The sequence below is a fragment of the Colletotrichum orchidophilum genome (genome assembly GCF_001831195.1).
Source record: "Colletotrichum orchidophilum strain IMI 309357 chromosome Unknown Scaffold_83.1, whole genome shotgun sequence".
NCBI classification, from domain to species: domain Eukaryota; kingdom Fungi; phylum Ascomycota; class Sordariomycetes; order Glomerellales; family Glomerellaceae; genus Colletotrichum; species Colletotrichum orchidophilum.
Window position 1 is genome coordinate 185,773 of NW_019173039.1, and position 14,264 is coordinate 200,036.

The following is a 14,264-nucleotide window of genomic DNA, read 5'->3' on the forward strand; positions in this document are numbered from 1 at the left end:
CACCTCTTCGAGGACTGTCATTGGTAAGATCCCAGTGTCAGTGGAAAAGCTGTCCAGATCGTGACCATGCCTGTTCAAAGAGCAGGAACGTACCTGGCAGAAATTTCCATGATGCCCTCATGCCCACCATCCTCCGCCGGCATGGGATTTTGGTCAATTTACCATGGCAGACAGACTAGACTTCGGCACTCTTGGGCTTCAATTTCCCATCTCCCCCTCACCCCCCTCTCCGGGAAAATGATGAGAATTGCCTCTTCCCCCCGGTGGCAAGCCCCATCCAACGAAGGCCTCAGCGTTAATTCCCATGTCAGGGGGATCTTGACGTGCCCCATCACACCCATCAAGCCCTCCCACACTTGGTCCACCGGGTCTAGACTCTGTCGAAGCTATTCACAACTCGACGGTAAGACAATAAAGCGCCAAGGTCAACAACAAGGAAGCGGAGAAACTTCGAACGAATCTCGGCTCTCATCATTACGGAGCCGGATCATGGAGGGACAAGTCGGGCAAGGAGGCAAGGTTCATTCTGCCGTAGGCCGCATCCAGTCTTGATCAGACCCTCACCGAGAGATTGGTGACATATTTTCCTCAGGTGAGAGATTTTCCCTGCGCCAGGGGTCGAGAACTAAAGCTCCGATACGCGCTGGGATTGAAAGGTCGGGGAGATCTGACAAGAGAAAACATGCTTGATCGCTAAGGAAAGCAACCGAAACAACGGATTTGCGTGTTTGTGGTCTAATAGCCTAGAACCCGTTAAAGCATGGATTGCCTCCCTTGGTCGCGGCGAGAGAGCTCTGACGGAAGATAGGGGATACGCAGCAAACCGTAACGTAAGATAGACGGCCAGGGGGGTCGCGAAAGGGATGGATGGGAATGGTCCATGGATGGATGCATGTGGCAGGACGTATCCGTAGCGACGGACAGACCTCAGACCGGACGTAATGTGTAGGCTTTGGGGCTGCTTGATGGGCACACAGACGTCAAGGCTGACGGAAGGCAGCTCTTCCTTTCTCTAAGTGCGTCCTTCTGTTCGTTCCGCCTCGCCTCAGTCTACGTTGTTGGGGGTTGGTGTGTCATAAGGTCTTGCCAATCAAGTCTCGTGTGAAGTCACGCTGCGCCACTAACCCGGCGCCCTATGATGTCACTCGGGCCCCTGGTCCGACGGTCGGATCCCCCTGCCATGGTTGAGTGAGCCAATCAGAATGTTGGAGCGAGCGTTTTCTTCCTTTCTCATACCTACCTGGTAACGTTTTGACAAGCTGCTCCGTCACACACCCCCCTCTCCTCAAACGCTGGTCCATTCCGTCACAGGAAGGAAGGATACGCGCGACGACCTCATAGCACCACAGACAGCACCACAACTTACGTCTCAAGCCCGCTTAGACCGAGTTCCACGAGGCGGAAAGAAGCCCTTTTTCATCCCCAGATCTTCAGATTTGCACGTTTGCTAGCCAAAATGCGGCTCCCGTCTCGCTTGTTCGAGGACTGCTGCATTGTCTGTCATGCACACCTGGCTACCCTAGAGCTAGATTCTTTCTCGCTTCACCCCTTGCCACAGCTCTCATCATCGTGCGACCCTGACGGCGGCTGACAATGGAAAGCCTCCCGTCTGTGGGAGCACCCATGAAGCGATTCCCGCCACCTGCATCATTCCATGACTATCCACACACTCCATGACTCCCTTGAGCCTCGAATGGAGACCCAGGGCCGCGCCAAGGTTCCAGACCCTGACTCTGTCTGACCGGACCGGAACAAGAAGAGCTCACATACCTTACCTATGTCAAGGTGGTTTGAACAAACTGTTCTTCGCGCCGTCCAGCCATCACACGTGATGACGCCATGCCTCACCTCATCTGTACCGGCCGCTATGCCCGAAGAGCTGGCACACACACAAACAGATCTGAATCCTCTGACTTTGGGCAGATGGTCGTCCGTGACAGCATACGTATTCAGCGACGACCCCTAAATCACAGCTGGCAAATGCGGGCTAGGAAGTGTTTTCGCCCCTGCCTCCTCGACTCTCGGCCACATTAGCAGCCGGCCAACGGCTAGCACGCAGTATGAACGAATGGCCCGCATAATGACATCGATCTCGCCTGCGATGGGACCTTTTGATAGGGGCCGAGGGATCGTGGAGGTCTGGGGAAACATCCTCTGGGACGTCATGAATGATGTTATGCCAGAGACGATTTCCTTCAGACATCTATGGCCTCCTACGCCCAGCGAAAATCTTCGGCCGACCCCTCGTCCACAATGACGTTACCTGATCTCCCTTCTCCAATTCATCATGAGTATCAAGGTCCACATGCCTCGAGCTTAGCAATGACGTTTGAGCCTCGAGCATCACCAAGAGCCACCTAATGGAGGTTGAGGAATAACAGCACGCGGTGTACTTCCTTTGCGCTCTCTGTTCTCCGAAACCCTTCTGACCGAACCGATGCTTTGCCCGCCACTTTGCGGCACCTCTACGTCCAACTATACTGGGACCTGATGGATTGAAGCTCTCTCTCATCGAGATCCTCGCCGCTAACCGTCCCGGTAATGATTGGCTCTTACAGAGCTCCTGGGGCGATCCCCTCCGTCATCCTGACGGCTGTTCCGACTTCTCGAGCGCGACCTTGTCACGCTTCTTTTCAGTTATCGAGAATCATCGGCCAAGGGATTTGTGCAGTCTTCGAGGGTCTCTCACATCTCACTGTTTGACGGCGAAACCCAGGTGTGATCCGTGGTAAACAGTCCGCAGTTTTACGGCTGTCATGCGTCTTCGGAACTGTGCTAGGTGGCGGCAATGTCCGTCCTTTCGAGGTACAGTGTCACCATTTACTGTTCCTGATCTTCGATCTTTCCCTTTATTACAGTATGTCATCATCGCGCCGCTCCTGACAAATTGGTGGAGAGACTCAGTCTAGTCGAAGATGATGAAGATGGCCGGATAGTCCATCCTCGCACCCAATTTCTCTAGATTCTCACCTTAGGTACGTGTAACGCCTTACTGGTCGATGGTTCAGAGCTGGTGTAAATGTAACCTAAAGGACCTCTTGGTCCTTCTGCAGGGACGCCGGTGCCGTCATTCTGATCAAGTGCTCCAGTTATTTTTGGTCATTGCAGTGGGTTTCGGTCGACGTGAGATCAACTACGGTAGTTCTCATTGTAAGCCTACGCTCATGATCTCATCCCGATCTTTCTTCGAGCAGTCCCTTGAGCTACCTGTGGTGAATTATTTTCAGATTGAAACTTCGACCCCTTTGTCCGCGAATCTCAATTCTCGGCAGATTTCCTATACCCCTGACGAAATTTGGAGAAAGCATTGTGGCATGGTTGTGCAACCTCCTTAAGCACAACGCTTTGGGAAGCTGGCGGATCATCTTGGTAGACTCGCCAGAGTCATCTTCATACCTGGACTATCATATATTTGGTGAAAGAAGACGTTTTGTTTGTCCCTTGATCAACTCAATACATTGCGAGCGTTATGACTCTCCGTCGTGTAGATTTCGGCCGTTGTTCTTGGCTCGCAGCCCCAAATAGAGGCTTTATGTCGTCACCGAGGGCTTCTACATATCGAACCATTCATGGAGAGTATTCTCAACGCATCCAGAGCAAGTAGCCAGTGCGAGCGAAGGCGAGAGAGTAACTATCAAATCACAAATTCGAGAAGGGGGATTACAAGGTGTGGCGTGTAGTCACGAGACCTCGAGGCTCTGACAAAGCTCGGTACCATTGCGAAGCATGAACGGCTGGCACCTCAGTGAGGAACTACTACACAAGGATTGTTGTGCGGGACCTGCTCTTGTCATTCTTGAGGAATGCACGGCCGGCTTGATTCTTTTCTAAGGAAGTCCAAATGAAACTACCAACGAAAGTTGATGTTTATGATTTACCCTAAGTCTTCACATTGTTGAGAGGATGAGCATGTGTTATTTTGAAGTTTTCGGCGGGATGGTAGAATGATTAACCTACTTGAGTCGATGCCTATACCTAAATTCAAGTACCATGTGGCCATCTCCTTTAACAAGTGCCAGACTCCGAATTATCATAACAGCCCCTGTTCAATAGCATATGGCTTTACTTACCAACTTGTATCCTTGTGCTTATCTCCACCTTGATGAAAGTCAGAAATATCCGAAGTGGCGTCGACGGCCAAGGTTTCCATTGCAGAATAATTTATCTACCTCACCAGTGTATGTCGAGAGGAAACGTAAGCAAGTTTGCCTACCGTGTCTCGGAGAACACCTTGATGTAGGCCCCACACCTGCCAAATGTAGATGTTCATGACTTGACACAAAAGCGGCGCATCCTTCCCTTCAAACCCGTCAACTGCCTCACTTACCTCGAAAGACCTCAGCCGCGGAAGCAAGGCACGTATGCTTTTGTCGCCGTGCCCATATCTACCCCTGCGAGTGGGACACGGTTGACTTTGCTCTTCACAACCACGACGGGCACATGTTTCAGATGAAACCACGATCATTGGACCTGACACGATTTTTGAGAACTCTGTCTACATGAGATTGCGATCTTGAGATGCTAATTGGACTTCGGAGGGAGTAGACACGGCATCGACCGCCCGAGAATATTGTTCAGACGCTTGCATTCCTGGGCAAAGACCTGCACATCCACGACGGATGGCAACACAGCTTTTGCCACAAAAGGATAAGCATGGAGGAGAACGATGATCGCTGAATCCACCAACGATAACTCTCGTCTGATCTTATCGCGAGACCCTTGCCTCGCCTTACAACACTCGACAAATCCAGTCGATCTTTTCCCGATCCTCCATCGACCCCGCTACCATGGTATTCTGAGTCGGGAGCAACCATACACAGCAAAGACTTTCTGGCTTCGCAAACCATCGAGCCAGTCTTCTATCAGGTCTCGTTAGGTATATGGATTCTCCCTGACACTGCCACCAATCAAGGAACCGGAGGGTTATCGTGGTTCAGCCATGGCTATCATGCCCTCCAACCAGCCTGAGGGTTTATCCGCCCGCAGAAAGCCAAAGAATACGGATGCATTAGTGTTCGGGCCGGGAAACCCCATTGAGCTGTGTATCCTGTCGATCTTTTGGAGCAGACAAACTTTTTTGCGGCGATAATTGACACTTCGGTCATCCCAGATACTGGAGGGGTGTTCACGACCTAGCGACGACGGACGATCATTTCTGCAAACTCCCTTGGTTTGTGTTGCGCAGACGACCGATCACCTTCAGCTAAGAGACCAAATCCAAACATCATTCCTATCATCCTCACAACCTTGTTAACAATGTCGACATCCCGCACCCTTGGCATTTACACAGCACCAGAGTGCTGGTCATGTGGATGCATTGTGTTTTTGGCTCTGAGAGGCGTTGGGCGAGTAAACCTTGTCTCGGCGACTCATTCACGCGGGTTTTGCTGCTGAAGAGGTCATTGGTAGAGGACACAAGCTCGAACTTCAATTTCATTCCGGTTCGGGTCATCCCTGGCCATTTGACATTCACTTTCACCTCTAAATTCCCTCGACGAACCAGGGCTGTTGCGCGACGAGCCGGACAACCGACGAGCAGTGATTTTGTCTTTGCGCACATATTCACCATCGATCTGTTCTCTGCAGCCTATGGCCTCGTGGTGAAGCTCAGATGGCGTCCCATTTTGGATTTTATACGTCCCGGAAGGCCAGTGGCGAAGACGCTGCTAGGCTCCGGATGCCGAGTATCGGAAACAAAGGGCCGATGTTTCATGGTCTACTGCAATTCAATACTGTCTGTGGCTGGGTTGTGCCAGCCACAAGGTCAGCATGGATTCCCTGAAGAACAGCCGGCTGCATCCGTTGCCCACTTCCTTGGAAGCGCCGCGGCAGACCAGATAATCCCTTCACTGTTCTTGGTCTCGCAAATCAATGGTAATTAGTATCATTGGCCTACATTCAACTAGTAGCACGGAAGAGAGCCAGAGCTGAACTCACCATAATTTTACTGGCTTTCATCGCAATGACGAATTGCTAGGAGAGGACAATAAGAGCGCGTCTTCAACACACGGACCCCGGATTGGGTCCAGAAACTATGCCGACGTCGCACAAACATCCCATCTCTTGGCTGACTACTCCCAGCCAGCCAGAGCATCGCCAACCTTTTGTTTTCACAGACTCTGCCAAGGCAATCATGGGAAATGTAAACAGGGTCTTTTCCGGGGTTGTTTGGCAAGTTATACTGGCACAGCCAGGAACAGCGGAACGATGCTAGAGACTTTTACACATGTCCTTTTCCGGCAAACACCAAAGGTGCAACGAGGACAGAGAAATCGCGATCCCCCAGCCCATTGCGATGTCGCAACTCGCAGTCGCAGCTTGTTCCTGTTCTGTTCAAATAAGGATAACCTTGCATATTCCAGGAACAAGCTTTCCCCATTTATCGACGCGCATCTCCCGAACCCCAGAGAGTGTGGTCGCCGGCCAATGCCTCATGCAGCAGACAGTTGCGTCTTGTAACAACAGTGCTAAGACGGTGTTTCACCTTGGATCAACAATGTTTCCGCACCCACGGATGGCCCCCAAGGTTTACATGAGGCGGAAAGAGCAGGCGCCCTAGATAATGTGTGGGCAAGTCGCCCAAAGGCAGAATATGCGTAGCCGAAACTCTTTTCTCTTTCCTGTTAAACGACGTTGTGGTTGAGCCAGGTATATCCGTCTGGCTGTGTTAGTCACATTCATTTCTTCCTTTCTTTCGATTCTAAACACAGTAGCGACATACTATCCGCTCCTTCGTGATACTTCTTAATAATGTTGTCCAAGGCTATCGCGATCCTGGCGGCGGCGACGTTGACGTCGGCCGCCACGCCCATGGGTTTCATGCCCAGTTCAAACACTCCCCTAATTGTTTCTTACGGAGGCATCTCGGCACTGGATGGCGTGAACCTGCCCAAGGATTGTAAGTTTTCACACGGTCGAGATCAAAGAGCCGAGGTCAGCCTAACAGATACGCCACAGCTAGTCAGACTCAACCCACGATCGCGACCGAGCAGCAGCTCAAGGGCCAGTATGCGGTGATAATGGTGGATATCGACGTCCCGACCAACGAACCCCCGAAGACGGGAACTCTGCTCCACTGGATGCAAACCGGCCTCATGTCCGCTGACACCCCGACGACGCTCAACACGACCGCCGGGCCCAAGAAGGTCTTTCTCATGCAGAACAAGATGAACGCGGCAGCGCTGGCGCCGTACATTGGTCCCAACCCGCCTGCGAGAGAGCCCCTCAGCCACAGATACACCTTCGTTGCGGTCGACCATACGACGATTACCCAGCAAGGCCTCATGGCCCTCTCTGGCGCCGCCCAGAGCCGTCGCGACTTCAACGTCATGAACGGTCTCATGGCAGCCGGTCTTTCGGACAAGGTCGTCGCCGGCAACTTCTTCCGCGTCACAAACGCCGGACCCGTTGGCGCTGGCCAGGGTGCGGGTGGTGGAGGAGGCCGCGGTAACGGCACCGGTGGAGGAGGTGGCATGCCCACGCAGCCCATGCCGATGCCAATGCCTAACCCTGCGCCCACTGGAACCCCGACTGCGCCCGGTGGCGGCGGAATGCCTGGCATGCCCGGCATGCCCGGCATGAGCATGGCCCCCAGTATGACTATGTCCATGCCCGGTATGCCCGGTGCCAGCGCGCCCCCCGCCGGAGGTGCTCAGCCGTCAATGCCGGCCCGTGCCAGCGGTCTCAGTCTTGCTCCCGGCCTCGGCCTCATGACCATGGGACTCTGCCTCATTGGCTCCCTGTTCATCTTCATGTAAATTGCCGGTTGAATATACAGGCCGATACGGGTACAGGGACAGATGGGGTGGGTGTCTTCATGTAACCTGTTGAAGAGGCCAGAAATTCTTTTCTTTTCTTCTCCTGGCTGACGTCGCAAGCTGGATATGACGGGACGCCAGTCGTACATAAGGTAGATCAGCATGCCAATATAACAGTTCAGATGTGGCACATTCTTCGACGTTGTTGACTTTATAATTGCGGTACGCTCAGCCGTGGGATGTGCCGACAATCGCCATCCCTGTGAATATCTCTTTGCGCAGCATGAGCCCTGCTTGTGGATGTCATATCTAGGCGCGACGTGATTTCTCCAACCGATAGACAAGTATGGGAGTATGAATGAAGGGACAACATTGCCGACAGCCGATTTATTGAAAGAAAGGGCATACGCGAAAACCCGGAGAGCGGGGCTGTGTAACACGGAGGACGGATGATCAAAATGGCTGGTTCGGTACGGGAACTTGACCGATCCGGAAAGACCTTGGCTCGGCCCCATGAATCTACTCCGGCTCCCCTCCGTAATGGCTGATATCCATCTCGGCGTCACATGCGCAGTCATGTGATCTCGCCACGCCCTTCCTTCCTGAGAAACTCGTCACGACTTGCCCTCCTAAAGATTCTTAGTGCTAACGGCGTCCAGCTGATATTCTTCGCGGTTGGCTGTCTCGCATTGCCTGTAAAAAAAAAGTCCGCTCCGCACCCCGCGCGCGCGCATACTTCACCTTTTGTCTAGGCCCTTCTCTTGCTGCTCCCTTACAAATAGCGCAAGCGGGTGTTTACACCCCTTCAAAACGCATTACATGAGTCACTTGCAACTTTACTCGCGCCCAGATCTTAGATTGTAGTCCTCTGGCTTACTAATAACTGTGACCGCGCCGAGCGGCTAATCTGTGAGATGTGCTTTGTCACATCCGAAACCTGGCCTAGAGTGGTCAACTTCATGATCAAAGTTGCGTAGGAAAGGAAATCGGCTTTCATAATTGCGCCAAGATTTTGCGTCGACGGGGCGCAAAGTTGTAGTAGTACGCGGTGCAACTCGGAGACATTCCTGCTCCGTTTCGACAGTCCATCGATAGTGTCTCCCAGGGTCTCCCCCCGGACGGAAACCCAAGATGGAAAGGAACCACCACAAGACAGATCTAGATTACCCTGCCTCTCTAATTTGTATAAAGCCATTGAGTCGCCTCGCGCTCGTCGTGAGATTTGATCCTCAGTCTCCTTCACCCAGCATAAGTTCTTCACTCCCACATCTCCCGAACGTTTCGAAACGGATTAGAAACTCGGACGAGCTACATCCTAGCACAACTACAAGGGGTACCGAAAACCCTTAATACGCATCCCGCTGTTTTCAAGCTTCCGGGCTCCCGAGATATACAAGCTTCTTAACGCAACTTTTTCCTACCTCACCTTGCACACCAACGCACCGAAATTCTCAACAGTCAACCGACAATGCCTACTCTCGTTGTTCTTGGCGCCGGCCTGGCTGGCCTGCCCATCGCACACCATGTCTTGAAGCATACGGTCCCGCTGGTAAAGGACTTGAAGGTCATCTTGGTCACGCCCAATTCCGAGCAGTGAGTCCTCTCTGTGGCGTAGCAAATCCAAGACGTCATCCACTTACACGCAGGTTCACAGCTACTGGAATCTTGCATCCGTCCGCGGCATCGTGCCGGGCCAGTTCGGCGACGACGTGCTCTTCCATCCCATTGAGCCAGCGTTCGCCCGGTATCCCAAGGAAAGCTACGAGGTCATCATCGGCAAGGCCGAACAGCTCAACGACGATAAGAACACCGTCGCCGTAGTCGCCAACGACGGCACCCGCAAGACAATCGCCTACGACGCCGTCGTCATCGCGACCGGCACCCGTGCCAAGGAGAGCATGCCGTGGAAGGAGGTCGGCACGACGGAGGAGACCAAGAAGGCGCTCGGCGACATCCGCCAGCAGCTCTCCAACGCCAAGAGCATCGTCGTTGCCGGCGGCGGCATCACGGGAACCGAGACGGTGGGCGAGATCGGCTTTGAGTACTCCCAGAAGCACAACAAGGACGTCTACTTCATCTACAACGACGACTTGCCCCTCGGCCCCCCCCTCACCGATAGCGTTCGCAAGGCGGCGCTCAACGAGCTGCAGAAGCTCAACGTCAAGACGATTCACAACACCAAGGTCACCAACGTCAAGACCGAGGCCAATGGGCAAAAGACGCTCGAATTGACTGACAAGAGCGGCAAGAAGACGACGCTGCAGACGGACGCGTATCTGCCCACCATCGGCGCCATCCCCAACACCTCGTTCCTGCCGTCCAACATGCTTGACGCGCCCGGGTACGTCAACCAGGACAACAGCTTGCGCGCGGTCGGCCACGACAATATCTTTGTGGTGGGCGACGTTGGCAACCTCGAGGATGGATACGGACGCCTCGCGGACACCCAGGTGCAGCACGTAGTCAAGAGCATTCAGGCTCATTTCACCGGCGCGCCGAGGCCGGCCCCGTACGTCGTCGACCCCAAGATCATCGCCGGCATCACAATTGGACGGAGCAGGGCGACTGGCCAGATGGGAACGTGGAAATTGCCCAGCATCATGATCTGGTTGTTCAAGGGCCGGTATATCGGCACTGACTACGCCAAGGAGTTCGCTGCGGGAACAAGGACAATGACGGTCACCAAGAACTGGTAAAGAGACATGAGAACCGGCTTATGGTAGATGCATACTTGGTGTTTAGGCGCTTGGGAAAGGGGGGGTGGGGGGGAGATGCTTCGTAATGTAGGGCTGGCAGGCTTCTCGAGTCCGTGGAGTCCAACAACCTTGGTTTTGATGTTTTCGGTGTCCTTCCGCGTGGCAATAGAGTTATCTTTGGAATGATGATATTCCTCGACTGGTTACTAGATGGGGCTGAATATTAGTCTTATTCCGGAGCATGCATGATCAACGTGGTGATGGTGACACTGGAACGGTGAGGGCTGAGCTACTCCATCCAAGTGTGGGCACTGTGGATTGTATGGAAATTTCTGCAGTACCTCACAGTGCTAATGGACCGTGTTGCATAAGATGCCCCACACGGTACGCCTGACCGCTCGTCCGAAGACGGCCTAGCGCGAAATTCCAGCAGCTTCAAAACGGCGGCGCGCTGCGAAAATTCTGTTGCTCTTTCTTCTTCTTTTTCTTCTTCAGATCAAAAAGTAACCCAGAGCTGCCACGACCTACACCCAGTCTTTTCTCACGGTGTAGCGTTGCCTTTTCCTCTCCTCGGAGGGGATCGCTCTGCAGAATAAAATCCCTGGATTATAGGAAGTCTCTCCCCAGGCCCATTTCACGGGCGGTGGGTGAGGGATGCTGTTGATGGGGGACATGCCATTTCCAAGGCATGGGTTCGTTTTTATTTTCCTTTCGTCCTGTCGTTGTTAAACAACCGATAGACTCTGAATGAAATGAGTGAGACCCTGGTGCCAGTAACCCGGATAGCATTGATTGCGCGCGGGTCATGGACTTGATTCCGTTTGCGAAGAGATGGAGGTTTATGAGGAGGTACTTTCCTACTTTTGAAGTACCAACTCTGACCTCTGTCCCTAGGTATCCAGGAACGGCGGCGGCAAGTGACGTTTCGAGCCTGATCCCTGTCCAGGCTGACGCCATGCCGGCTAGCTGGACTGGTTCAACACCACTGGCGGCCATTCCCTACGTGCCGGAGCTGAATTCAGACTCGTAAAATGGTGGAAGGCAGAGAGAGAGCATGCCAACGGTACTTCTCGCCATTTTGGGGCTGAAGAGGAAAGAGGTTGCAGTCAACAGTCTTCACTATCCACTGCTTCAGCGAACCACGGTAAAAGGAAAATGTGGAACCCTCGTGCAACAATCCGTAAGGGAGTCCCCGTCCCTCCTGTTTCTTTCCATTCCCAGTGCCGCCTCAGCGTTGCCGTGAGGGTCGATCAAAGCCCCAAGAGGACGAGACACAGGCGTGACAGCCTCAGGTACCAGGAACCAAGCACGAGAAAAGCGGTATGGTTTCTATACTGTTAGTCCCGAAAGCGGGTTTCCATAGGTTCTCTCCTACTCCTCCTCCTTCTCATCCACTCTTTTCCCTCCGTTGAGGTGTAACTGTGCCACATGTCTTGCCCCCTGACTGCATTTTTGGCCATGCTCCCAGAACATGTTGCTGCGCGTCAACGCCCTGGCACCCGTCTTTGATCCCCGGCACATGTGCCTTGTCTCTGTCACCGTCGTCGTTGCTAAGTTGGTGATGGTATCCCCACCTCAGGTAATCAAGCAGCACCTAGGATTGGAAGGTGGCCCTTGCTAATCCGAGTTCTCGGATCAGCCGCACATCTCTAGCATCCACCGGACCTCGAGGTGGACATTACCGCATGCTTCCTCTCATACAGGAGCAGAGGACGTGTCTGATGTCAACGGCTCCTCCAAGGGACCATCGTCGTCCGGACCCGGGCACTGAGGAATGTGCCGCAATGTCCCGTCATTCCCACCATATGCTTGCTTTCATACAGCCGCCGGGGGACAACGTACCTAGGGGCCGGGCTCGCATATTCAGCTAACCCTTCTTGGCTCGTCTTTGCCGGCTCCTGACTGTTGCTGGTATCCCTATAAGACGAAGAGGCCGGTCGTGATGAAGAAAGCTCTCGGAGTAGCCCTTTCCTCTCGGAGTAGCCCTTTCCTCCTCAGTTCTCCCCCCCCCCCCTCGGTGCCGCATCTTCCGCCCCTAGAAGAACTCCCGCTCATCTAGTCATTCGTTGGACCCTGTCCCATCACATTCGTTCCATATAGTGAATACCTGTCTGTCGCTCGTTTCGTACAGCTCAATCTAACCCCTCGCTCGGCCATACAACTAATTCCAAACCCTCGATCCATATACACCTAATCGATTTCCCCAAACCTTGTACTAAACAACAGTCAAAATGAGGTAACAACATCCCCTTTTGATATATCCTATAACCTGCTGTGTCAAATGGGCTTCTGACATATGTTCCAGTGTCGGAGCTCTTACCACATCGGCCTTCTTCACCTGCGACCCGGCGGTCACGGCCACGGTCACCGCCACCACCAATGTCTACACCACCGTGTACACGACAACGGCCCTCGCCGCCAACCCCTCCACTTCATGGATAGCCACCTACACTGTCACCGAAGTCTGCACCGGCCAGCCGTGGGAGTACGTGACCCAAGATATCCCCCCTTGCTTCGCGCCTACGACCGTATACTGCGAGCCCTGCGCCCAGAAGACCATCCCCATTATCTGCCCCATCCCGACCCCGACCGCCGACGTCGTCATCAACGGCAACGGTGTTACCGCCAACTCTAATCCCGTCATCACCGCCGCCCCCTACGGCGTCTACGGCTCCTACGGATCCTACAGCAATGGCAACGGAGGCGGAGCCAACCCCAACCAACCCGGCGGCGGTCAGCCCGGCGGCAACGGCGGCTCTCCTCCCGGTGGCTCCGGAGGAAGCGGCGGTGGCAGCAACAACGGCGGCGGCGGCTCCAACCCCGCGGCTCCCTCTGGCAGCCAGGGCGCCGGAAGCTACGGTGTCTACGGCAGCTACGGCTCTTACAACGCTCAACCCGGCGCTCCTGGTGCCCCTGCTCAACCCGGTCAGTCCGGCGCTCCTGGTGCTGGAGGTGCTCCCGGTGCTCCTGGTGCTCCTGGTGCCCCTGGTGCCCCTGGTGCCCCTGGTGCTCCGGGTGGTGCTCCGGGTGGTGCTCCTGGTGCTCCTGGTGCTCCTGGTGCTCCTGGTGCTCCTGGTGCCCCCGGTGGAACCCCCGGTCAGTCTGGCGCCCCTGGTGCTGGCGGCGCTGGCGGTGCTCCCGGTCAATCTGGTGCTGGCGGTGGTGCTGGCGGCGGTGCCCCTGGCTCGACTGCTCCCGCAGGAGGTGCTCCCGGCTCCACGCCGTCCACAGTCCAGGTCGCCTCCGCCCCGTCTCTTAAGAAGAGCCTCGGCCTCCTTTGCGGTATCGCAATGGCAGCCGGCCTCACCATCTTTGCTTGAGATGACTTCTTTAATTCACGCCGTGCTCGCGCAGATAAAAGGGAATGCGGGATGGACGATGGAGGGGATCAGGAATACGGTTGGATCCTTTGGCTGTCCTGCTGTCCCGGGAGTTTCGATTTTCAACATTGTCATTTGTTACTAATTGGCGGCATTTGTGGGCTACTGTGCCCCAGCGGAGTTGACATAGTTGGACAAAGGGCCCTAGGGTGTTGCGTTTTTGGATCAATACCGTTGTTGAGTTTTAGATTGAAGTACGAATACAGGTTTTCTTGGGTGTTTAGCTATGCCCTCTCACCCTTTTCCCTCATTTTGACAAAGTGCATATCGACAATGAAGAGGTTTTGAATTCGTTGCTCACAATAAGGTTTGTTGGTTTCCCGGCGCTTTGATCACCGCCAAGCTCTTTGACAGAATCGCGCTATGGGCTGATGTTGCGAGGGGTAAAGAAGGGGGGGAGATGATTGCAAGCCAATTTCATTTCGTCGTGG

At 54.1% G+C, this 14,264-nt stretch overlaps 3 protein-coding genes across 3 annotated transcripts; all 3 read left to right on the forward strand.

Annotated features, from left to right (window-relative positions):
• Nucleotides 1–6,750: 6,750 nt before the first annotated feature.
• Nucleotides 6,751–7,757, forward strand: CORC01_09312 (uncharacterized protein; the record flags this gene model as incomplete). The annotated part of the gene is made up of 2 exons (XM_022620941.1): nucleotides 6,751–6,898; nucleotides 6,958–7,757. 2 exons carry the CDS (start codon nucleotides 6,751–6,753, stop codon nucleotides 7,755–7,757), a joined length of 948 nt encoding a protein of 315 aa, XP_022472602.1.
• A 1,468-nt stretch (nucleotides 7,758–9,225) lies between these two features.
• CORC01_09313 (uncharacterized protein) lies at nucleotides 9,226–10,453 on the forward strand (the record flags this gene model as incomplete). The annotated part of the gene is made up of 2 exons (XM_022620942.1): nucleotides 9,226–9,350; nucleotides 9,412–10,453. The coding sequence occupies 2 exons, from the start codon at nucleotides 9,226–9,228 to the stop codon at nucleotides 10,451–10,453; spliced, it is 1,167 nt and encodes a 388-aa protein (XP_022472603.1).
• Nucleotides 10,454–12,684: 2,231 nt separating this feature from the next.
• On the forward strand, nucleotides 12,685–13,773 carry CORC01_09314 (uncharacterized protein; the record flags this gene model as incomplete). Its single annotated transcript, XM_022620943.1, has 2 exons — nucleotides 12,685–12,689; nucleotides 12,759–13,773. 2 exons carry the CDS (start codon nucleotides 12,685–12,687, stop codon nucleotides 13,771–13,773), a joined length of 1,020 nt encoding a protein of 339 aa, XP_022472604.1.
• Nucleotides 13,774–14,264: the final 491 nt, after the last annotated feature.